The 24,060-nt window shown below is 45.8% G+C and overlaps 1 protein-coding gene across 3 annotated transcripts in view; it reads right to left on the reverse strand.

The window, feature by feature from the left end:
• RAB27B (RAB27B, member RAS oncogene family) overlaps nt 1-24,060 on the reverse strand; it is a 128,761-nt gene that overhangs the window by 31,035 nt on the left and 73,666 nt on the right. For all 3 annotated transcript variants that reach the window (XM_033934129.1, XM_033934150.1, XM_033934139.1), the window contains exon 3: nt 5,118-5,203. In XM_033934129.1, coding sequence (XP_033790020.1) covers nt 5,118-5,203 — 86 coding nt within the window. The remainder of the gene's footprint in view (nt 1-5,117; nt 5,204-24,060) is intronic.

Here is a 24,060-nt window from a genome sequence, read left to right on the forward strand (position 1 = left end):
AGGGCTGCAATCCAGTCGGGTTTTCAGGATTTTCCCAATGAATATGCATGAGATCTATTTGCATGCACTGCTTTCATTGTATGTTAATTGTAGTCAGGCTGATGTGTACATCATCAGGCTGTATAGCATGACAAATGAAGGCAGCGCTAACATAAGAACAAAAGCAGTGCCTCCGCCGGGTCAGACTATAGGTCCATCCTGCCCAGCAGTCCGCTCTCGCGGACAAATGACTAGTAGAAATACACCTTGTCTAAGAAAGCCATAGGGAGACAGCGATCTTATTACTGCCTCCTACTCAAATCTCCTCTTATCCTTTTTTTTTTTCTTCATTTTATTTTATTGCAATTTTAACATATTTTACAAGAAAGAATTCTTGCTCAGGAAAAACAGACAAACATCAGAAAGGCAACTCGGCAAAATTAAACAATTTGCTAAATAAAGCATTAAAACTTTCCTCTTCCTTAGACCACAATCAAGGAGGAAAGTACGACAGAATGAAGAGAAGCATTTCATTAAAGCATTTCATTCAGGAATAAATTTAACAGCATAGTCCCCTTTAATCTAACTGCTGTTCAAAAATTTAGCTAAACCTTCCCAGCTGCCAATTTCCTCAAAAACAGAAAGGCTCATAACTGTTCAGGAGCAAAGAAAACATATTTCACTCCTAGGTATTTTACCATACATTTACATGGATAAGACAGAAGAAATGTTGCACCCAGAGTTACTATCTCGGTTCTCATCGTTACAAACAATTTTCTCCGTTCCTGTGCTTGCCTTGTGACGTCAGGGAATATCAAAACTTTTTTTTCCATGAAACAAACTTTGAGAGTTATGAAAACATATTCTTAGTACAGCATTAACATCTTGTTCAAAGACAAAAGAAACTAGTAAGATAGCTCTCTCTGTAACATCAGATAATGTGGATTCTAACAGATTTAACGAATCTCTCGTATTTAAGTTCAATTCCTTGCTAATACAATTTTCACCTTTCTCTCTTTTCACATTTCTCTTTTTCTATGTATTGAGATTCTAGGTTTGTTTGTTGTTTTATTTTAGGGGGGGAGGGTTGCCAAGATGCAATCATTTGACCTCTTGTTGAATGAATGAAAATGCTTCACCGCTTATAAGTATGCCAAATAGTTGAAATGACAGTCCTTTAGACACCTGGAGAAGGATTTTAGAATGCATGTCAAGATGTCTCAAGGATTTTAGGATGCAGGTCAAGGATGCAGGATTTTAGGATGCATGTCAAGATGTCTCAAGTTCCACTGGTATTTTAGAATAGGCTCAGTCAATATGTAGCATGTTCTAAAATGAATAGTGGAATGGACTTTCATGTGCCAGTTATGAGCAGCACGGGCATCCATTTTAGAATCATAAATGAACTGGGCAACATGGGCACATAAATGTTTATATACTAGTACAAAACAAACAAAAAAGCAAGTATGATGTCCAATCCAACACGTAACGATTTTATTACATGTTTTATCCGAACCATGGATGGGGTATTTGGTATTCAGGGTGGGGTGTCGGGGGATCGAGGGGGCCTGGCGGCAGGAGGGAGTGGGCATCCCTCCTGCTGAATGTGGATGTTAGGGGGGAGCCCTCTGATGCAGTCAGTTTTGCTTTTGAGGATATGTCAATGACTGGGGGATTAAGGGGAAGATGTCACTAATCCCTCTAGTGCTGCTCAATAGGAACACTATTCTGAAACTTAAACAAATCTGGGTAGCAGGTGTAAATCCTAATGTCAGTTTTTTTTAACTAAGATATGCATTTCCCCTTCTGAAATTGGGAACTTAAGTGTAGCCCCCTGTTTTTCCCAGAAGGTAGCAGAGGACACAAAGTTTATTTCATTTGCTGAGGACCAGAGCAGGAGCAAATGTCCATGGTTGGACTCCACAGCAAGCGTGCACCAGACTTCCAATCGCTCTCCCAATAAAGGTAGACCACACAACTAAGTTGCTATATAACCCAAACCTTTACTTTTCTTTGGAACACAGTAAAGGCAGAAAACTCCACACAGAAAGGAACACAGAAAATTCCAAAGTTATGTACAAAGTCCCAATCAGATGTAAATAGTTCAGTTATACTGGGATCTTCCTTGTTGGATGAATCCTGCTGTGATTTCCAAGTCCAGGCCTATTTGAGTGGGATAGACCTAAAGCTGAGATTTTAGTTTGTTCCCCCAAAAGACAAACTTTCTGCCCCAAGCCAGGGGCTTAAGACTGCTCTGGAACGAGGTCATATTTTCTGGAACTGGCCTGGCTTCTCACCTTACTCTGTGGCTTCTAGGAGCTGCTGGAAACCCAAAGCAGTTTCATAGGTGCCTAACTGTCTGCATTCACACACCGGGTTCCCTTGCAAACCCAGGTGCAGGCAGCCTAGCACAAACACACAGGTCAGAATTTCACACTCCAAGTAGAACACAACAAAATACAGCACTGATAATTTTAAACTGCAAACTCTAAAACTCCCAAACTTTTACACCATTTACTTGCAGTCATACTTGCCCTGCTATGCACTATTTGCACTACTATGCACTACTTGCAAGAATATATGCACTACTTCTTACTTCCAGAGCATAACATTTACCCACAGCTACATAAATTTATTTTTTTAGGACCAGATGAGGCCCCTATGCTATATGCTTATTTAGAGTGTTACACATGTATAGTCAGTGGCGTAACAAGAGTGAGAGGCATCTGGGGTAGTGGTGGTGCCCCTCCCCTCCTGCTCCGTCTCTGCGCCCCCTGTCCTGTGCCTCTTAACTTCCCTGCCACAAGCAGCATTGCCAACTTGCTGCCAACGTCAGCGTCTGCTCTCCCTCTGACATCACTTCTTAGGCATGGGACCCGGAAGTGATGTCAGAGGGAGAGCCAACACTGACACGAGCCGCAGGTTGGAGTTGCTGCTTGCACCAGCGAAGAGAGATGTATGGTGCGAAGTGAGGGGGCATGCACGATGGGGGGAAGGAGCAGGGTGTGGAGCAGAGGAGGGGCGCCTGGGGCGGACCGCCTCCCCCTTACTATGCCACTGTGTATAGTTCAGCTTTGTACACTTGAGATTTAGATGTTCATGTAGTATAAATATCTAAATGCTGGTTTATGCATATCTAAAACCCAAACAGAAGTTCTAAAATAAGTGGGTGGAAAAAAGGGTGTGTCCTATGGAGCAAAAAATATGGTAATGTCTTTTTTTATTATTTTTTATTGAATTTGAATTTTACTACTAATTATTATTTCTACAGTGCTACCAGACGTATGCAGCACTGTACAGTCATGAAGAAGACAGTAAATCAGAAAGAAAGAAAACAATAACTCAGAAAATGGGAAAAATACCGTTATCAGAAGCAATTAAGTTCACTCTTCCTTAAACCTCAGTAATGAGGAGTGAACACACACACACACAAGAAAACCTAAAGAGAAGTTACAAGCAAAACCATATACAGAGTAACCCAGTTTTCGAGTATTTTGCAAGACGAGCAAAACACTTAGCAAACTTTTGTCTCGCAAACCGAGCATCTCCCCTCTGCTCTAACTGGCATCCCTCCCCCCCCCCCCGCGAGAACCGTATCGCACCCCCGTGCTGAAAGTGGCATCCACCCACCCTTCCTCCCAAACATGCTCCTTACCCCATCTGCCAGTTGTGCGACTGAAAGATCTCCTGCCTCTTGCCTGGGCTGAGCCTTGAGCATGCTCAAGGCCTTCTGGCTCTCGTTCTCTCCGAGATCTCGGAGAGAACAGAGACCAGAAGGCCCAGCCCAGGAAAGAGGCGGGAGATTCTTTCAGTCGCACAACCGGCAGATGGGGTAAGGAGCATGTTTGGGAGGAAGGGCGGGCGGATGCCGCTTTCAGCACAGGGGTGCGATGTGGTTCTCGCGCGGGGGGGGGGGGGGCGATGCCGGTTAGAGCGGGGGGAGGGGGGGATGGAGCAGTGCCAGTAGCCTCGGGGAGGGTGGGGGAAGGAGGAGGTAGAACGAATCAAAGCGAGTTTCCATTCATTCCTATGGGGAAACTCACTTTGATATACGAGTAACCTGATTTACAAGCATGCTTCTGGAACGAATTATGCTCGTAAACCAAGGTTCCACTGTATTACATAAGGTTAAAATGATTTCCCACCCAATAACACAAAACTTAATCCAACTGTAATTGCTTTAGCTCAAAGGCAGCCTTCAAATGTTCTGGGGCATAAAAAAATATACTTAGAGCTCCCTATAACAGACCAGAGTTTCCATCGTTCATGAGTAGACCCACACCGGGTCAGAGGTAAGAGGTGCTTCGGGAGGGGTTAGCTTGCAGTTTGGAGCGTTGGAGAGACACACGAAAATTGATTTGGAGGCACTATGGCAAGCTATCGGTTATAAATGCTAACCTTAAATTATCTATTACTACTTTATTCACTGACTATGGGACAGTCTTTTCCAAGGTTGAGCAACAAGCAGAGGCTTCCCCCATGTCTTAATAACAGAGATTTCGGCAGTTGGAACCCAAGCACAGTACCGGGTAAAGCTTTGGATTCTCGCCCAGAAATAGCTAAGAAGAAGAAAAAAAAAAAAAAAATTTTAAATTGAATCAGGTTGGGCAGACTGGATGGACCATTCGGGTCTTTATCTGCCGTCATCTACTATGTATGTTACAGACTATGGACTTTTCCTCCAGGGATTTGTCCAAACTTTTCTTAAAACCAGCTACGCTATCCGCTTTTACCACAACCTCTGGCAAAGAATTTCAGAGCTTAACGATTCTCTGAGTGAAAAAATATTTCCTCCTATTGGTTTTAAAAGTATTTCCCTGCAGTTTCATCGAATGTCCCCTAGTCTCTGTAATTTTTTGATGGAGTGAAAAATGGATCCATTTGTACTCGTTCTACTCCACTCAGGATTTTGTAGATTTCAATCATATCTCCCCTCAGCCATCTTTTTTCCAAGCTGAAGAACCCTAACCTTTTTAGTCTTTCCTCATACGAGAGGAGTTCCATCTCCTTTATCATTTTGGTCGCTCTTCTTTGAACCTTTTCTAGTGCCGCTATATCTTTCTTGAGATAAAGAGGCCAGAATTGAACGCAATACTCCAGGTCCAATACAAAGAACTTTGTATCTCTATAATAATTACCTTTCTTGTCCAGCTGTGTCCCAAAGCTGTAGATGCACCTTAAATGTTTTCCCTGGGGATCCATTAGGTCCAGTATTATTGTACACCTAAGAGTAAATAAAACATTAAAATACAAGAAAGCTATTGTTGTTCAATAGAAGTATTTTTCCTAGAATAAGTCAACAAATTAACCCCTCCTTTTAAAGTCAAACTATTTTTATTGATGCAAACAACAACAAATACAACACTAAAGCACCCCAAATGTGCACAGTACAAACAATGATGCACCATCTAATATAATAAAACCCTAGCCGCGCATGCGCACTTTTACCGGCGTGTTCCCTGATCCGTATGTCCGTGGCCAGCAAGAGTGCGTATGCGAGCTTACAACGGCCCCGCATTCACAGTCTCGCTGGCTCCCTTAAAGTTTTTTGCAGTGGCAGCTCGCCGACAAAGACTCCAGCTGCTTTGCCGGCTCCCCACTCACTCCGTAAGTAATTTCTTCGTGGTCTGACCCTCCCATCCCTTCCCGACGTCTAACTGGCTCACTGTCCCCCCCTTCCCTTCACGCAGTCCCGACTCCAAAACCTGCTGATTCCAGCAGCTTCTGCAGCACTCTACACACTGCTTCAGGGCCTTCTACTGCCCTGATTTGCTCTGCTGCGTCTCTGATGATGTCATCAGGGACGTGCCAGAGTAAATCAGGGCAATAGAAGACCTTGAAGTAGTGTGTGTAGAGTGCTGCAGACGCTGCTAGAATCGGCAGGTTTGTTGGGACTGCGGGAAGGGGGGGGCGGTAAGGGACTAAGGGAGCCGGCCAGACCGTGGAAAGGGAAAGGGGGTAGGGGAAATGCTGCTGCTGTACAGGGAAGTGGAGTGGGGGAAAGGAAATGGAGGGGGAGGGAATGTTGCTGCTGCACAGGGAAGTGGGGGGATCGAAATGCTGCTGCTGCACAGGGAAGTAGGGTGGGGGAAATGCTGATGCACAGGGAAATAGAGGGGGAGGGAATGCTGCTGTGGCTGCTGCACAGGGAAGTGGGGGGAGAGAAATGAAGACAGATAGCGGGAGGAAGGGAGACAGAAAGAAAAGAAGAAAGACACAGGGGCAGGGAGAGACACAGAAAGACAGACAAAGGGGGCCAGGGAGAGAGACAGACAGACAAAGACAGCAGGAGGGAGAGAGAGACAGAAATAAAGACAGACATATATTCTAGCACAAGTTAATGTAACGGGCTAAAATACTAGTATACAATAATAGAACAAGCATGTACAATAAGAGTAACATCAACCAAAGCCCACTTATCCTATCCATGACTAATTACCAGAACCTTTCAATACCCCCATTTTCCTCCCTCAAACCCCCTTCCCCTCCTCCCAAATGGCACTCTCCACCCCGCCCCAGCAGTACTCATCATAACTTTCCAAACCCATCTAACTGAGTGCCCAAATTAGGACACCCATCTTAAGACCGCACTATGGCCCTTGGGATGTAAGACTTGCAGATAAGGCACCCAAATATTCAAAAACAACATCTTTTGCTTCCTAGACCCTCCGGCATCTCGCACCTCCCAAATAACCAACTGATGCAATTGGTTCTGCCAATGCCAATATGCCGTAGGATCCAGAACCGTCTAGCACTGAAGAATACATTTCCTGGCCAGTAAACTCATCTTCCTACACAAAGTCCGATGCCCCCTAGGTAAATGATCAAAAGCCTCTGCAAGTCCAAGACAAAGTGGTCCGGGGTACTGCTCAAGGCTCTCCCAATTAACCCTGACATATAAAAGATTATATGTCTCCAGAAGCGCTGAATAATGGGGCATAACCAAAAGGCATGTCCCAAAGTATGACCCCTCGTCCCACATTAATGACATAGTGGTATAGGAAGACCTCCACTATAAAACATCTGTGTACGAGTGTAATAAGCACCTAAAGTCACCCTATAATATGTTTCCTTCAACCAAGCTCACGGGGTCACCCCAGGCGTCGCCTTCAAAGTACAGGCTACATCCCAGTGTCCCAAATTAATCTGCAATTCTTTTTCCCATTTACCTTTGATGCTCTGGTAGTCCCTGGCAGGTTGTAACTCTTGTAAACTAGCATAAATGCAGAGACAGTGAGAAACGCCCCCTCCTCTCGAGTAAACAGCTCCCGTAGCCTGGCCTCCAAGTGCAAGCTCAATTGTGCTCTGTCGAGGGATCCCACATAGTGTTTAACTTAATGATATGCGAACTGCACTCCCCAGGTCTCCCCACCTTTAGCTAGCAAATCTGCACATGTCAACAGCTCCCCATCATCCCCCAAAATATGTTCTAAATTTGTAACTCCTTTTGCTCTCCAGGACAGGTATTCTCTTGATTCCCTTTCCGGAGAAAAGACCGGGTTACCCCGCAAGGGCAAGAGATCAGTGACTATCGGATCACCTCCCAAGGTATGCACAAGCCAACACCAAGCCACTTGCAATGCGCTAAATAATACACTTGATCTGATAAAAGGGGGCAGTGCTCTGCGAGGACTATGTAATAATGCAAACACATCATAGGGAGCAAAAAACTCATGTTCCATCAATACAGGGGATAATTGCTAGTCATATTCACCCAATCTCCCAAATGACGAAGCAAACACGCATAATTATAAATCCGCACATCCGGTAATCTTAACCCCCCCCCCCATGCCAATTCCCCAGCAACTGAGACACCTGCAATTTCAGTTTCTTGGCCGTCCAACAAAAACGAGTGACCCCTTTATAAAAAATGCATAAATCTTTCTTCAGCAAGCATAACAACAAAGTCTGTAAAACATACAACCATTTGGGAAAGATGAACATCTTAACCAAACAAATGCGTCCCATCAGAGAAAGGGGCAATCCCCTCCACGTTTCCAGCAAGAGTTCCATCTGTTGCTGAAGCTTATCCACATTAAGATGATATAAACGGGGAACCTGCATAGTCATCAAAGTCCCCAAGTACACAAACTGCCCAGACGCCCATGTCAACGGAAATCCATTCCCCCATAGGGCCTGAATCGCCGCAGAGGATGCTAATGTCTCCGATTTTTTCCATATTTAAATGAAATCCTGCATAATCACCATATTCTTTAATCAAGTCCAATAAGGCCATCAAGGAGGGCACAGGATCTGTAAGATGTACTAAGATATCATCTGCAAAGGCCGATAACTTAAAAGAGATAGCTCCAATGTCAATTCCCTGTATAGATGGCATCACGTATATATCACGAATTAGGGGGTCTAATGTAAGCACAAACAACAGCGGCGATAAGGGGCAACCCTGTCTCGTCCTCCTAGAAATCGGGAACCGATCCGTTTTGAAATCTTTCAACACTATTCTAGCCTGTGGAAGAGCATACAATGCTCGCGCCGCCGATACAAAAAAAACATCAAAACCATAGGCCGCTAAAGTATCAAAGAAAATCCCACCTCACCCTGTCAAACGCCTTTTTGACATCAAAGCTAACCAGCACAGATGGGAGATTGCTTGCCATCCGCTGTTCCAAAGACAGCAACAATTTTCTTACATTTTTAGCTATAGTTCGTCCTTTCAAAAATCCCACCTGAGCTTTGAATAAGGGAGGTAAGCACAACTGCCATCCGCTTTACCATGATTTTCGCTAACAATTTAACCTCCATATTCAATAAAGAAATAGGGCGATAGGAGCCTGCTTGTTCAGGGTCTTTACGCGGTTTAGGCAACAGCAAGATGCGTGCCGTATTCATACCCTTCGGTAAAGCCTCTGCGCCTACCATGATAGTAAACATCCGAGTGAGCGGCTGAATGATCTCCTCACCTAAAAGCTTATAAAATTAAGCTGCCTTAGAGGTTTCTATTGCGGCTCGGGGCACTAAATACTCTGACGCTACTCTGAGGCTCATAAGAATTATATGAGTGTCAGAGCAGCATTGAAGCATTTAGCGCTCTGGGCCGCAGTAGAAACCTCTAACATGGATTAGTAAAAGAGGGCATAAATCTCAATTTTAATACAATATTCTAACTCCATTCAATATAGAGTATTTTTTAATACCCATTGCAAGCTATGTGCAAACAAAGAGGGCAATGCAAAATATTTTAAGTCGAGGTGCACAAGTTCAGTCCTTGAGGACCTCAAACAGGTCAGCTATTCAACATAACCATAAAGATCTCTTAAGTTCATTTTTAACAAACCATAACAGCACAAAGTGAAACACTGAATATTTGGTAGGGCTCTTCTCTATTCCAAAATTGATTAGACCACTCTGATCTCAGGAAGCTTTCTTACTTTATTTTTCATCAATCAAATTAGTACACTTTAAGAGGATCCTTAAGAGCTCTTTGAATTTCTAAGCAGTTGAATTATGGAATTCATTACCTTTTCAACTAAAATCTTAATCTTCTCAAGACTTATTTAAAAGTATTTTGGTTAATTTTATACTTTATTTTTAAAATTTATTTACTATCTATATTTAGATGGTTGCCATATAAAACATACAGAGCATAAAATTAACATTACAAAAAGCCAAGTCTTCATTACATTTCTTGCCCACTTCCATCTATTGCCTGTAGAAACAGAAATCTTTCTTTACATGTAAGCAAATACAAATAGCTGCATTTTCAACAGTTTTTTAAATTTCAGTCTCTCAGCACATAGGCGTAATTGCCCCCCCCCCAAAAGCATTCCACATTTAACACCTGCCACATAAAAACAAATGTTCTAGTCTCAGCATATTTTTAATTTTTTTGTAATTCATAGGGTAAGCCCTTGCGTTGTATTCAGATGTAATCCGTTTTGGACCTCGAGGTGGAATACATGATTTGATAAGAGAAATTGATGGCACTTAAAACATTTCTTTTTAATAAACATGCTCCTACTAATTGCTAGTAGAAAAACGTCTGATTTTTGTTCGATTAAATTGTTATTTTCTAGGACTGGCCTACTCTTTGGTACTGACACATCAATTGTAAACATGAGTCTTGGAGAAGTTGGGTGTAAAGTATCGCCTCTACCAAAAACAGATTGGGCCAGATTCAGTAAATGCCGTCCAAAGTTAGGCACCAGAAAGAATCTGCTGTGCTGTTCTATAAAGGGCGCTCTGCGTTGAGCACCGTTTATACAATAGTGCAGATTCTCATGCCCAACTTTGGAAAAAAGGATTTACACCTACTGAAACATGGTATAAATGCTGGCATACATTTTACGAACCATTAAATAATGAGAAGCAGGGATCATTCCATTCCTTAAATTTAAATATAAAGATGTTCTTTTAATGGGTTCTCTAAAGCAGCAATAATTGCGAAACACGTCAGAACCCAGAACCCAGAATTTTGAGAGGATTTGAAATACTCGATTCCAAGAAGCATATTGACAGATAAGTGTAGATTTATTGAGATTATTTAATTTGCTTGTGTAAGAAAATCAACAAGGAAAATGCAATGATTGAGAATGATTGAGAGTTCAACCGCGACTTCGGGCCGCGTGGGAGCCGTGCTCCGCCCCCCAAAACCCAGAAAGTTTCACCGTTCTCTTCGGGAGCAGATCCCCTGCCTTCGGGTGCTGCTCCTCACTTCAGCCCGGTGACTTCGGGCAGCGTGGGAGCCCTGTTCCGTCCCCGAAATCCCCTGCAAGCCTCAGTTCAACCGCGACTTCGGGCCGCGTAGGAGCCGTGCTTCACCTGAATTCCCTCAGGGTCTATCCCCTAAACTCTCCCTCCGCCCGACATCGTTTTCCAAGCAGGAGGGCACTGCTCCCGCTCTCTAGAACCAGAGGTGCTCACTGAAAGCCTCCTACCGTTGTAGGTCTTCGATCGGGCTGATCCTGCCCAAACTCTTAACCGGCCACGTGAATCTTATCTGGTCCACCCCAGGTCGGCGAAACCCACAAAAAAAAAAAAAAAAAAATTTAATCCCAGGCCCCCAGGATACACTCCTTGACTTATTTATTCAACTGCACTGCATGTTCTCTTTAATCAGCATAATTAGCCAACTGCACTGCATGTTCTCTTTAATCAGCATAATTAGCCAACTGCACTGCATGTTCTCTTTAATCAGCATAATTAGCCAACTGCTCAGCTTGTTTCTCTTAACTGCATATTTAGTCAACTGCTCTGCTTGTTCTTTTAACTGCATATTTAGTCAACTGCTCTGCTTGTTCTTTTAACTGCATATTTAGCCAACTGCACTGCTTGTTTTTATTTAAACTACATATTTTAGCCAACTGCATTGCCTGTTTCTCTTAACTGCATATTTAGTCAACTGCTCTGCTTGTTCTTTTAACTGCATATTTAGCCAACTGCACTGCTTGTTTTTATTTAAACTACATATTTTAGCCAACTGCATTGCCTGTTTCTCTTAACTGCATATTTAGCCAACTGCATTGCTTGTTTCTTTAAATTGCATATCTAGCCAAGACCCACTCCAAATTGTTTCACGCTTAGTTCCAACCTGTCTGTTATCACACCAGAATCTGCGGGACAAATTCCTTTTCAGTCTCTGTTCCTCTCCCACTCGCCATCAGCCCTCCGAATCTTCTCTCTTCCCCTCCCCTCCCCCCCTGGCAAATTATCTGACCAACCCCCACTCACTGGCCCACCTGACTCCAACCATGAAGCCATCACTCTGGCCTCTTATCCTCCTTCTCTGCTCCCTCACAAACACTTCCCATTCCCAAAAACCTCTTCCCCCAAACTCTCCCGATGCTACATTCCCCAACATCTGTCCTGGCCTCAGAATCCCCACGCTAGTACCCACCAGACACCACCATTTCAAAAAGCACCGAGGTGCTAACCTCACCTCCTTGAAACCTGTTCCCCCAGCAAACCTGCCCAACCTTACCTCAGACTCTCTCACCCCAGTCCCTTACTCTCTATTGTAATGCCAGATCCGTCAGAAAAAAGACCCAAATAGTAAAAGATTTACTCGGACTTTGACCCGGGTTTTTTGTGCATCACTGAATCATGGATCGAAAAAGATGACTTACTCACTCAAAATGAACTGTCCCCCAGGCTACCATGGTCTTTTCTCTCCTAGAATAAACCGGAAAGGAGGAGGTCTAGCCCTTCTCTACAAATCATTCTTCAATGTTGAGCTCCTCGAAAAGGGTAGTCATCCTTCCTTGGAATTCATGCTAGCCTCAAACGATGAACTTCGCCCCCACCCATTAGGCATCCTACTACTTTACTGCCCACCCACCCCCTGGAATAAATCCTCTGACTTTGTTCTTGAGACCATAACAAAGGCCTATCTAAAATTCCAAAGACTACTGATCATTGGTGACATAAACCTTCACCTAGACGACAACACCAACAAGGACACAACTGAGTTCAAAAACTTCCTCATTTCCTTAGGTTTCACTGCTCCCCCGCCCACCCCTACCCACGAAAAGTGGCACTCCATTGATATCATTAGCTTTCTTGACCTGACTGAGCACAAAACTTCCATAGATATGACCCGTTGGGAACATGTCCCCTGGTCTGACCACCTCCTAGGCTCTTTCTGCCTCCCTGTCTTCATGTCAGCCCTTGATACCCCAACCCATGCCACAAACTCCATCACCTACCGCAAAAAAATCTCAAGTGAATTATTCTGGTCCCAGTTTCTCAACAAACTCCCTCCTCTTCCCAATCACACGGACCCAGACTCAACCTGGCACAACTGGGTGACTCTTTCCGAAACCACGTACCATACCCTTGCCCCTCTAGCCACTAAACCCATCTCCTACTCTCATAAGGCTCCCTGGTATCTCCCATACCACAGGGAATTAAAACAGAAATGTCGGGCCCTAGAACGGAAATGGAAAAAATCAAAATCCCCCCTAGATAGACAATCCTGGAGAGAAAACATCAAATTCTACAACTCCATACTAAAAAAAGCTAGAAAGAATTACTATGGAGATAAAATCTCCTGGTCAAAAAACCAAAACAGTACACTGTTCCACATCTGGCGGAACCTAACTTCTAAAAACGACTCCGCCCCTTCACCCCCCTCCCATCTCCAAATGACCTAGCCAAATTCTTCAACGAGAAGATCACTACCATAAAGAGTTCGTTCCCCCCAACTATCTCCTACAACTCTCTTTCCCCGAAAGACTCCGACCCTATCCCTGCCGACAGATCATAGACTACATTCGAACTTGTATCAGAGACCCAGATCTCTAAACTTTGCCTCAAACTTAAATCCTGCAAGTGCATCCTAGATCCCTTCCCATCCTACCTTTACGAAAACATCCCTGCGCAGGCCATCTCTTCCCTTACTAACCTTATAAATAAAACTTTACTATCGGGCCTGTTCTCCACAGAAATGGGACACATTGCCTTATCCCCTCTTCTGAAAAAAGCCGATCTCGACCCTACCTTACCATCGAATTACCGCCCCATAGCAAACATCCCTCTTTTAACAAAACTTCTAGAGACCATAGTCGCTACTCAGCTCTCCTCTTACCTAGAGAGATTCTCCATTCTCCAACACTACCAATATGGATTTAGGCCCAATTTCAGCACCGAGACCCTCCTAGTTTCCCTAATTTCAAAGGTGCAACAACTACACGCCCGAAACAAATTTGCTGTTCTCCTACAGTTCGATCTCTCTGCGGCTTTCGACGTCGTGCACCATGACATACTAATCTACCAACTTTCTGAGATAGGAATAGACTCCTTTGTCCTAAAGTGGTTCTCAAACTTCCTTCGCGCTCGTTCCTATATTGTCAACACAAATGGCTCCAAATCCGCTTCGTGGACACCATCCTGTGGTGTCCCATAGGGCTCTTCCCTATCCCCTATTCTCTTCAACATGTATATGACCTCCCTGAAGCTCCTCAAACTATCCCCCCTTGAAACTATTTACACATATGCAGACAATATCCTCATCCTCCTCGAAACAGATCAAAACCTTACAAACCTCCAAGAGAACATCACTTCATGCATAAAGCACAGTTACTTACCGTAACAGGTGTTATCCAGGGACAGCAGGCAGATATTCTTTACGCATGGGTGACGTCACCGACGGAGCCCCGGTACGGACCTTTTTAACTAGAAAGTTCTAGTTGGCCGCACCGCGCATGTGCGAGTGCCTTCCCGCCTGACGGAGGAGTGCGTGGTCCCCAGTTAAGATAAGCCAGCTAAGAAGCCAACCCGGGGAGGTGGGTGGGACGTAAGAATATCTGCCTGCTGTCCCTGGATAACACCTGTTACGGTAAGTAACTGTGCTTTATCCCAGGACAAGCAGGCAGCATATTCTTACGCATGGGTGACCTCCAAGCTAACAGAGAGGGAGGAGGGATGGTTGGCCATTAGGAAAATAAATTTTGTAACACAGATTGGCCGAAGTGTCCATCCCGTCTGGAGAAGGTATCCAGACAGTAGTGAGTGGTGAACGTGTGAACTGAGGATCAAGTTGGCAGCCTTGCAGATTTCCTCGATGGGCGTGGAACGGAGGAAAGCCACAGAAGCAGCCATAGCTCTGACCCTGTGGGCCGTGACAGCACCTTCCAGTGAGAGACCGGCCCGAGCATAACAAAACGCAATACAGGCAGCAAGCCAGTTGGAAAGCGTCCGTTTAGAGACAGGACGACCCAGACGGTTAGGATCGAAGGTCAGAAAGAGCTGAGGGGACGAGCGGTGAGCCCTGGTACAGTCAAGGTAGTATGCAAGGGCACGCTTACAATCCAGCGTGTGCAACGCCTGTTCCCCAGGATGAGAATGGGGTTTAGGGAAAAAGACAGGCAACACAATGGACTGGTTGAGGTGAAAGGCCGAGACCACCTTGGGAAGGAATTTAGGATGGGTACGCAGAACCACCTTGTCATGGTGAAAAACAGTGAACGGTGGATCGGCGACCAGTGCATGCATCTCACTAACCCTCCTGGCAGAGGTGATGGCAATGAGGAAAAGCACCTTGCATGTGAGAAGTTTGAGCGAAGTTGTGGCAAGAGGCTCAAAGGGGGGTTTCATGAGGGCTGATAAAACCACATTCAGGTCCCAGACGACAGGAGGAGGCTTCAGAGGTGGTTTGACATTGAAGAGGCCTCATGAACCGGGAAACCAGTGGGTGAGCCGTCAGAGGTTTTCAGAGGATAGGCTCATGAAACGCAGTAATGGCACTGAGGTGGACTCTGATTGAGGTAGACTTGAGGCCAGCGTCGGACAAAGAGAGCAAATAGTCCAGTACAGTTTCCACCGCTAATGAGGTGGGATCGTGATGATGTAGTTGACACCAAGAGGAGAACCTGGTCCACTTCTGATGGTAACATTGGAGGGTGGCCGGTTTCCTGGAGGCATCCAAAATGCGACGGACAGGCTGAGACAGATTATCTGGAGAGGTCAGCCCGAGAGAAACCAAGCTGTCAGGTGGAGCGAAGACAGATTGGGATGCAGTTGAGACTGACGTTGCTGCGTAAGTAGAGTAGGAAACACAGGAAGAGGAATGGGCTCCCTGGAGCTGAGCTGAAGCAGGAGGGAGAACCAGTGTTGGCGAGGCCACCGAGGAGCGATGAGAATCATGGTGGCCCTGTCGCTGCGGAGTTTGGATAACGTCCGCAACATCAAAGGTAGTGGAGGGAAGGCATAGAGGAACCGATCCGTCCAGTCGAGCAGGAATGCATCTGGGGTCAGACGATGAGGAGAGAAGAGTCTGGAACAAAACTGGGGCAGCTGATGGTTGTGAGGTGCTGCAAAGAGGTCCACCTGCGGAGTGCCCCAGTGAGCAAAGATGGAGTGGAGTGTTGAAGGGTCCAGAATCCACTCGTGAGGTTGAAGGATGCGGCTGAGATTGTCGGCCAGGGAGTTCTGTTCGCCCTGGATATAGACAGCCTTGAGGAAGAGACTGTGGGCCGTGGCCCAGGTCCAGATGCGGAGAGCCTCTTGACAAAGGAGGCGAGATCCGGTGCCGACTTGCATGTTTATGTAGTACATGGCGACTTGATTGTCTGTGCACAGGAGAAGAACCTGAGGGCAGAGAAGGGGCTGGAAGGCTTTGAGAGCATAGAACATGGCTCTGAGTTCCAGGAAATTGATGTGATGTTGACGCTCCTGAGGGGTCCAGAGTCCCTGGGTGCGTAGATCTCCTAGGTGAGCTCCCCACGCATAGGGGGAGGCATCCGTGGTGATGATCATGGAGTGAGGGGGTAGATGAAAGAGTAGACCCCTGGAAAGATTTGAGGAGTTCAACCACCATTGAAGAGATTGCTGAAGAGACGATGTCACAGAGATGGGATGAGAAAGAAGATCCGTGGTCTGTGACCATTGGTTGGCAAGAGTCCATTGGGGTGTCCTGAGGTGGAGTCGTGCCAGAGGAAGTACATGTACCATCGAGGCCATGTGGCCCAGGAGGACCATCATCTGTCAGGCTGGGATGGTTTGATGAAGGAGCACCTGACGACAGAGGTGGAGCAGGGTCCGTTGACGATCGGAGGGGAGAAACGCCCTCAGTAGTGTGGTGTCGAGAACTGCTCCAATGAACTGAAGTCGCTGTGTAGGAAGCAGATGCGACTTGGGGTAGTTGATCTCGAACCTCAAGAGATGGAGGAGAGAGATGGTGTGATGAGTGGCTTGTAGCACAAGTGGCAATGTAGGTGCTTTCACCAACCAATCGTCCAAGTAGGGGAACACCTGGAGGTTGTGAGATCTGAGGAAGGCCGCCACCACAATAAGGCACTTGGTGAACACCCTGGGCGATGAAGCGAGGCCAAAAGGTAGCACTTTGTACTGATAGTGACGGTGCTGTATCTGAAACCGTAGGTAACGACGTGAAGTCGGATTGATTGGGATGTGAGTGTAGGCCTCTTTGAGGTCCAGGGAACATAGCCAGTCGTGTTGAGAGAGAAGAGGGTACAGCGTGGCAAGGGAGAGCATTCTGAACTTCTCCTTGACCAGACACTTGTTGAGGTCCCTGAGATCGAGGATGGGACGAAGGTCTCCTGTCTTCTTGGGAACCAGGAAGTAGCGGGAGTAGAATCCTTGACCCCTTTGGGTCGGAGGCACCTCTTCGATGGCATTGAGAAGAAGGAGGGATTGGACCTCCCTCAGGAGGAGAGGGGTTTGGGAGGAGTGAGAAGCAGACTCTACGGGAGGATTGTCTGGTGGAAGAGTCTGGAAGTTGAGAGAGTAGCCGTGGCGGATGATGTTGAGGACCCATTGGTCTGATGTGATGACCTCCCAACGGCTGAGGAAGATTTGGAGACGTCCTCCGATTGGTTGAGGAAGAGGCAACGAGGGAGGAAGACTGGCTATGCCCTGGAGAGAGGCGTCAAAAGGGCTGAGAGGGTTTCGAAGGGGGGAGAGGCTTGGCAGGTTGATTAGACTGAGAACGAGCCTGAGTGTGTTGATGTTGTTGACGGGGCCGCCGAGGTTGCTGTGAAGGCGGATTGAGGGGTCTGGCAGAGAACCTTTGCTGATACGAGGACTGTGGTCTGTAAGGGCGAGCCGTTGGAGCCTTTTTCTTAGGTTTAACAAGGGTGTCCCATCTGGTCTCATGGGCCGAGAGCTTCTGGGTGATTGAGTCTAGAGACTCCCCAAAAAGTTCATCCCCAAGACAGGGAGCGTTGGCTAGGCGGTCTTGGTGATTGATGTCCAAATCAGATACCCTCAACCAGGCCAGGCGGCGCATGGCAACGGCCATGGCAGATGCACGGGAGGTCAGATCAAAGGAGTCATAAATAGAGCGCACCATAAATTTCCGCAGTTGAAGGAGGCTGGAAACTTGCTGCTGGAAGAGCGGAACTTTGCGTTCCGGAATGTATTTTTGAAGGGCGGACAGTTGTTGTACCAGATGTTTCATGTGAAATGAGAAATGAAATGTGTAATTGTTCGCCCTGTTGGCCAGCATTGCGTTTTGATAAAGGCGCTTGCCAAACTTGTCCATTGTTTTGCCTTCTCTGCCAGGAGGGGTGGAGGCAAACACTGGAGCCCTGAGTTTTCTTCAAGGTAGACTCAACCAGGAGAGACTCATGGGGCAGCTGAGGTTTGTCAAAACCCGGGATTGGGATAACCCTGTAAAGGCTATCCAGCTTACGGGGGGCCCCGAGGTCGGTGAGTGGGTTCTCCCAGTTCTTATAAAAAGTTTCCCGCAGTATGTCATGCACAAGTAACTTGAGAAACTCCTTGGGAGGCTGTTCAAAATCCAAGGCCTCTAGAAAGGCCTGGGATTTTTTGGAGTCAGACTCGAGAGGGATAGAGAGAGCCGCTGACATCTCCCTGAGGAACCTTGAGAAGGAGGATTGCTCAGGCTTAGAGGTGGTATCGGGCGCTGAGGGCTCCTCATCCGATGACGATGCGTCCTCCTCGGTACCGGGAGGGGAGTCTTCCCATAAGTCCGGGTCCCTGACATCAGTGTGCGCATGTCGAGATATCGGGGTGGAAGGCTCGGTATGGTGGGTCTTAGACAGAGACTTGCCAGAGCCCACCGAGATATTACTGGGAGAGGAAGAACGGTGCCGGTCTCGGTCCGGGGGGGACCGGTTCCCAGCCTGGTACCGAGGAGGATCGGCATCAGCGTGGGTATGACCTACGGGATGGGCACAAAGGTGTTCAGCCGAGAGAACCGGCATGGAAGAGTTCAGTGGCACCGATGGAGTGGATACCGGTTGGACGGCGCGAGGCTCGGGCCGGTCTGGCACCGAAAGGAGCGGTGCCAGGAGGGTCGGTAACAGGTGCTGGAGTTGTTGCTGCAGCTGTTCCTGTAATTTGTCTTGGAGGATGGTCGCGATGCGGTCATCCAGGGGTTGCACCGGAACCGCTTTTTTCTGCTTCGGTTCCTTAGGTGCTGCTCCACGCCCCGGCGATGAGGAGGCCGATGACGAGGCACTCACCGAGACCGGGGCGGAGCGTTTCCGGGGTCGGCGTGAAGCCGGTAGGGTCGGTGTTGCCATTGTGGCCGGAGGGCGCTCAAGGGAGGTGGAAGGCTTCTTAGCCGGCTTACCTGGCGCCAGCGACGCCGATGAAGGATTGGGCGTCGTCGAAGTGGTGGGTGCCGATTTTGGCGGTACCGTAGTCGACGCAATCGGCTCCATAGCAGATGCGGTGCCGAAAAGGATGTTCTGCTGGATTTGTCGATTCTTTAGAGTACGTTTTTTAAGAGTGGCACAGCGGGTGCAGGAGTCCGCCCGATGCTCAGGACCCAAACACTGTAGGCACCAATTGTGTGGGTCAGTGAGGGAGATCGGGCGTGCACACCGCTGGCACTTCTTAAAACCCGGCTGCGGGGGCATGAATGGAAACATGGCCTCCACAAAATCAAACCCGGAGGCCTGTATGGTGACAACCTGTATGGTGACAATTTTTTTTTTTTTTTTTTGAAAAAATGAATTTAGAAGAAAACCCGAAGGGCAAGGGAGAAAAATAAGAGAAAAAATCGCGAGCGGGAAGGCAAAAAGTTGGATTCAACGATCGTTGACAATACACGCGTCTTCTTCGCTCCGCGGAAACGAAGAAACTGGGGACCACGCACTCCTCCGTCAGGCGGGAAGGCACTCGCGCATGCGCGGTGCGGCCAACTAGAACTTTCTAGTTAAAAAGGTCCGTACCGGGGCTCCGTCGGTGACGTCACCCATGCGTAAAGAATATGCTGCCTGCTTGTCCTGGGATAATGAGACTTCACGCCTGGTCCCTCTCTGTACAGATGAAATTAAATGAATCAAAAACAAAATTACTCTGGCTCGGCCCAAAATTAGCACACCTGCCCACCCTCTTCACTCTACCCACAGGCCCTGCTCTGCAAGGTCCTCGGCATCACTATCGACTCCTCCCTTTCCTTCAATGATCACCTGAATTCCTTGGCAAAATCTTGTTTTTCAGCCTCCACATGCTGAGGAAAGTTAGATCCTATTTTCACCAAAAACATTTCACCATCCTTGTACAATCCATCATCCTATCCAAACTCGATTATTGTAATGCCATCTACTTATGCCTAACAAAAAGAAGTCTTCGCAGACTCCAGCTTATCCAGAATACTGTGGCCAAGCTGATTTTTGCTAAACGCAAATCTGACCACATCTCCCCACTACTTACCAATCTTCACTGGCTCCCAGTACTTCTCAGAATTCATTTCAAATGCTCCTGCCTGGCCTTCAAGATCATTCACGGCATCCTTCCGCCCCTAATCCCTCTATCCTTCCTCGCCCTGACGCCTGCTACCACCAGATCAGCCCACAGACATAAACTATCCTTCCCCTCTCTACACGGCATCCTCCACGCAGGTAAACTGGGAAGATCTCTCCTCTCCAAAATCACGGGCCTTTGGAACGATCTCACTGCCCTGCTGCGGAACCTGGGCTCCCTCCAACTTTTCCGAAAACAACTGAAAACCTGGCTTTTCTCTAGCATATAACATCTCTTCTCCTGTTTACATCCCCCCTTTCTACATGCTTTTGTAAATCCTTCTCCTCTCTCTTCCTTATTTTTATACTTTGTAAACCGTGTCGAGCTCCACTTCTGTGGAGATGATGCGGTATATACACTTAAGGCTTGGTTTAGTTTAGTTTAGTTTGACTAGTGGGCTTTTGCTCACATTTGGTCTTATGGTCTCACAATTGACATCAATTACGCTTAGCAGTTTTGGAGATATATTTTGTTGAGAAAGTATTTGAAACACTGCTTGGAGCTAATTTTTGATACATCTCGTGGCAGTTAGGTGTGTAAATGAGCCTATTCTATAACACTGCACTCAAATATTAAGAATATCCCTAATGCCCCTCCTTTGGCCACCACCCTCTTTTGAGCTCGCACAAGACAATTTAGGTGCTCAAGTCCAGATTCTATAAACAGTGCCACATGTTAGGTGTCTAGATTGGCATGCTTAGCCAATCAAAGCGCCTAACTTAATTTTCTTAATCAGTACCACTAATTAAAAGAACCATTAACAATTTTAAAAATTAATTAGCTGGTAGGTGCCAAACTCAGTAGATGTCTACACTGAGGTGCCTACCGGAAGGTAGGCATGGGTAGGGGAAGATTTGGGGTGGATTTTGGGCAGGAATTGACTTAGGCACACACTTAGGCCAAGAAAATCCTAGCCTAAATGTCAGTATACCCAAGGATTCAATGCATATACAGTAGAGTCTAAGGGCACTTAGGCATGAATCTATGAATGGTGCCTAGTGGATTATTGACAATTTTACTCAATGGTACCTAGTAGTTAAGCACCGTTTATAGAATCAGGCCCTCAATGTTATAGAATAGTGCATAGGCTTAAGTCCTAATTAGTGCCAACTAACATCAATAGATTGTTAATGGTTCATTAACTAATCAGTTTGACTCCATTTGGGATCAATGCCCAAATTTGGGTGACCTTTAGAAAATCGCGGGGGGGGGGGGGGGGGGTTCCTTTAACTTGAGTATTCGAAGCACCAGGTACTGGTTGAGTCCAGCAAATCCCTCAGAAGGGGTAAAATTGACCTACTCAGGCTGACAGAGTAATGGCCCAAAAAGTACAATCTGTTTTTTGGGACCACACTTGAAGCCTGCTTGAGAGCAGATATAAATATATGTGTGTACAAGATATGTAAATTGTGCCTTCTGTCCCAGAGTGTACCTACTGTACAAATATGCGCTGGTTTGCAATGCATGTATTTTTAGACATGGCCTCATTTTATGAGCTCATTTTCATGGGTCAACCAGCATTTTATGTGCATAAATGATTTATAAAATTTCTCTCTATTGATATATTTGGCACTGGCATTTATATTATGATGGTTGCTGCCACTGCTACCGTGATCAGTGAAATTCTGTCCTACTGCTACTAATTAAATAGATTAGTACCACTGAATATACAAATACAGTTAAGCACTGGAGCCAGGACTTAATTTTATATTCTGGCTGGCCCAGCTAAATATCAAGCCAGGTATATTTTTAGATGGGAAACCATGTGGGCCTTTTACTAAAGGTTAGAAAATGTTATTTACCACAGGACCCATTTTATTCCTATACTGTGTAGTCCCTGCAGCAGATAACATGTGCTAAATCTTTCGTAAAAGACTACCCCCTCCCCCTGATGTATCTATTATGGATGTGACCATTCAAGATTTTGTTACCAATGTGAAGCATAAATACAATTATTTGATAAATGCAAGGCAAAACTACAATTCTCTGCATGCATTTATAGATCTCTCTGAGCCTTAACAGGTCTCCTTAGTGCTCCCATTCAAGTTGAAAGGAACGGTCCACAATACCTATTATGTGAGCACTGCTGTGTGCAATTCTGTCTGTCGAAACAAATTCTTACAAGTTCCACTCAGAACTAAAGGAGCCTGCTTTCTAGGATGCACATTCATGCATGGCTGTGTATATGCAATCTTCACATATATTGGAAAATAAAACACTACAACATATTCACTCATGCCTTGAAAATTTGGTGTGGATCGGTAGAATGGCATGTTGCTACTATTTGTTTTTTTGCCAGGTACTAGTGACCTGGATTGGTCACGATGAAGACGGGCTACTGTGGAGTGTGTGGTGCAGTGGTTAGAGCCACAGCCTCAGTACCACGAGATTGTGGGTTCAAATTCCACACTGTGCCTTGTGACCCTGGGCAAGTCACTTAATTCCCATTGCCCTAGGTACATTAGATAGAGTGTGAGCCTGCCAGGACAGATAGGGAAAATGCTTGAGTACCTGAATGTATACTGCTTAATTTATTTATTCATTCCATTTTCTATACTGTTTTCCCAAGGGAGCTCAGAGTGGTTTACATGAATTTATTCAGGTACTTGAGCATTTTTCCCTATCTGTCCCGGCAGGCTCACAATCTATCTAATGTACCTGGACCAATGGGGGGATTAAGGGACTTGTGCAGGGACACAAGGAGCAGCGTGGGATTAAACCCAGAACCTCAGGGTGCTGAAGCTATAGCTTTAACCACTGCACCACACTCTCCCCCTGATATATAAGTGGTATATAAATACTAAAAATAAATAAAATAGATGGACCACTGGTCCGTCCCAGTAAGGCTATTCATATGTTCTATAAAATATCTAAAAATTTCACATCCATAAGTGCTTTATAACATATTTTCATATGAAAAAGTGTTTCCTTTGCTGCATGCAGTGTTGTACTAGAGATGGTATTGGGTCAGAAAACCAGTAGAGGTCAGATCAAATTGCTTTTATGTACTGGGTAAATACCTCAAAGGTGATGATCCTATAGCTTAGTGCACAGCTCCTTATGGAAAATGATTTAGAAGGACTCCTTAAGACTCTTATGTATGCCTAACTACATCACTCTTTCATAACAGGCTAACAGACCCTCAGGATCGAACACTATCTGGGTTCATCGGTGTGTTAGGTTATAGAGTAATCCTAGGTTAGAGTTTGAAAATAATCTACGTTATTTACTTGTATGAAATTGACAGGATTAGGATCTCTTCCTTTCTCCTCTCAGAGTTATTGCAACTACTAATCATTTCTTTTATCAAGCTTTTATAATATACAAGCATTTAAACTTGAGACAAAAATAGAACTTACTCTACTACTTATCATTTCTATGGCTCTGTCTGTATTTCTTATATACTCTTCTAACTCCTGTCTTCATTCTTTCAACTTCCCTGCACCATTTGTCTGGACTAGACTTCTTGAACCACAGCATCACACTCCCTTACTGAAGGTGGAGGTACGGAGACGAACAGCGTATCTGAATTCAAGAAAGCTAAGGATGAGTACATTGGCTGTCTAAGAGAGAGGGAGAGAGACAGCATGGATAGGCAGACTAAAAAGGCCATATGGTCTCTATCTGACTTCATTCTATATTTCTATGAATCACAGCCAGCATGAAAGAAGTATCACATGTATCACACTTCTTCACGGATGTTTTCTGTGAAGCTGCTGTGCTTCAATTGCTTTAATTGAGGACCCCTGAAGAAGGCAAATGCTGCCGAAACACAGCCCATATAGGGTCTGGATATCTGTTTACAGCAAGTGACTATTATTTGAAGCTATTAGTTGGCTTTTATTACGTTGTATATTGCATTCTATTTTGTATTAATAAACATCACCG

This window comes from Geotrypetes seraphini, chromosome 1 (genome assembly GCF_902459505.1).
Source record: "Geotrypetes seraphini chromosome 1, aGeoSer1.1, whole genome shotgun sequence".
NCBI lineage: Eukaryota > Metazoa > Chordata > Amphibia > Gymnophiona > Dermophiidae > Geotrypetes > Geotrypetes seraphini.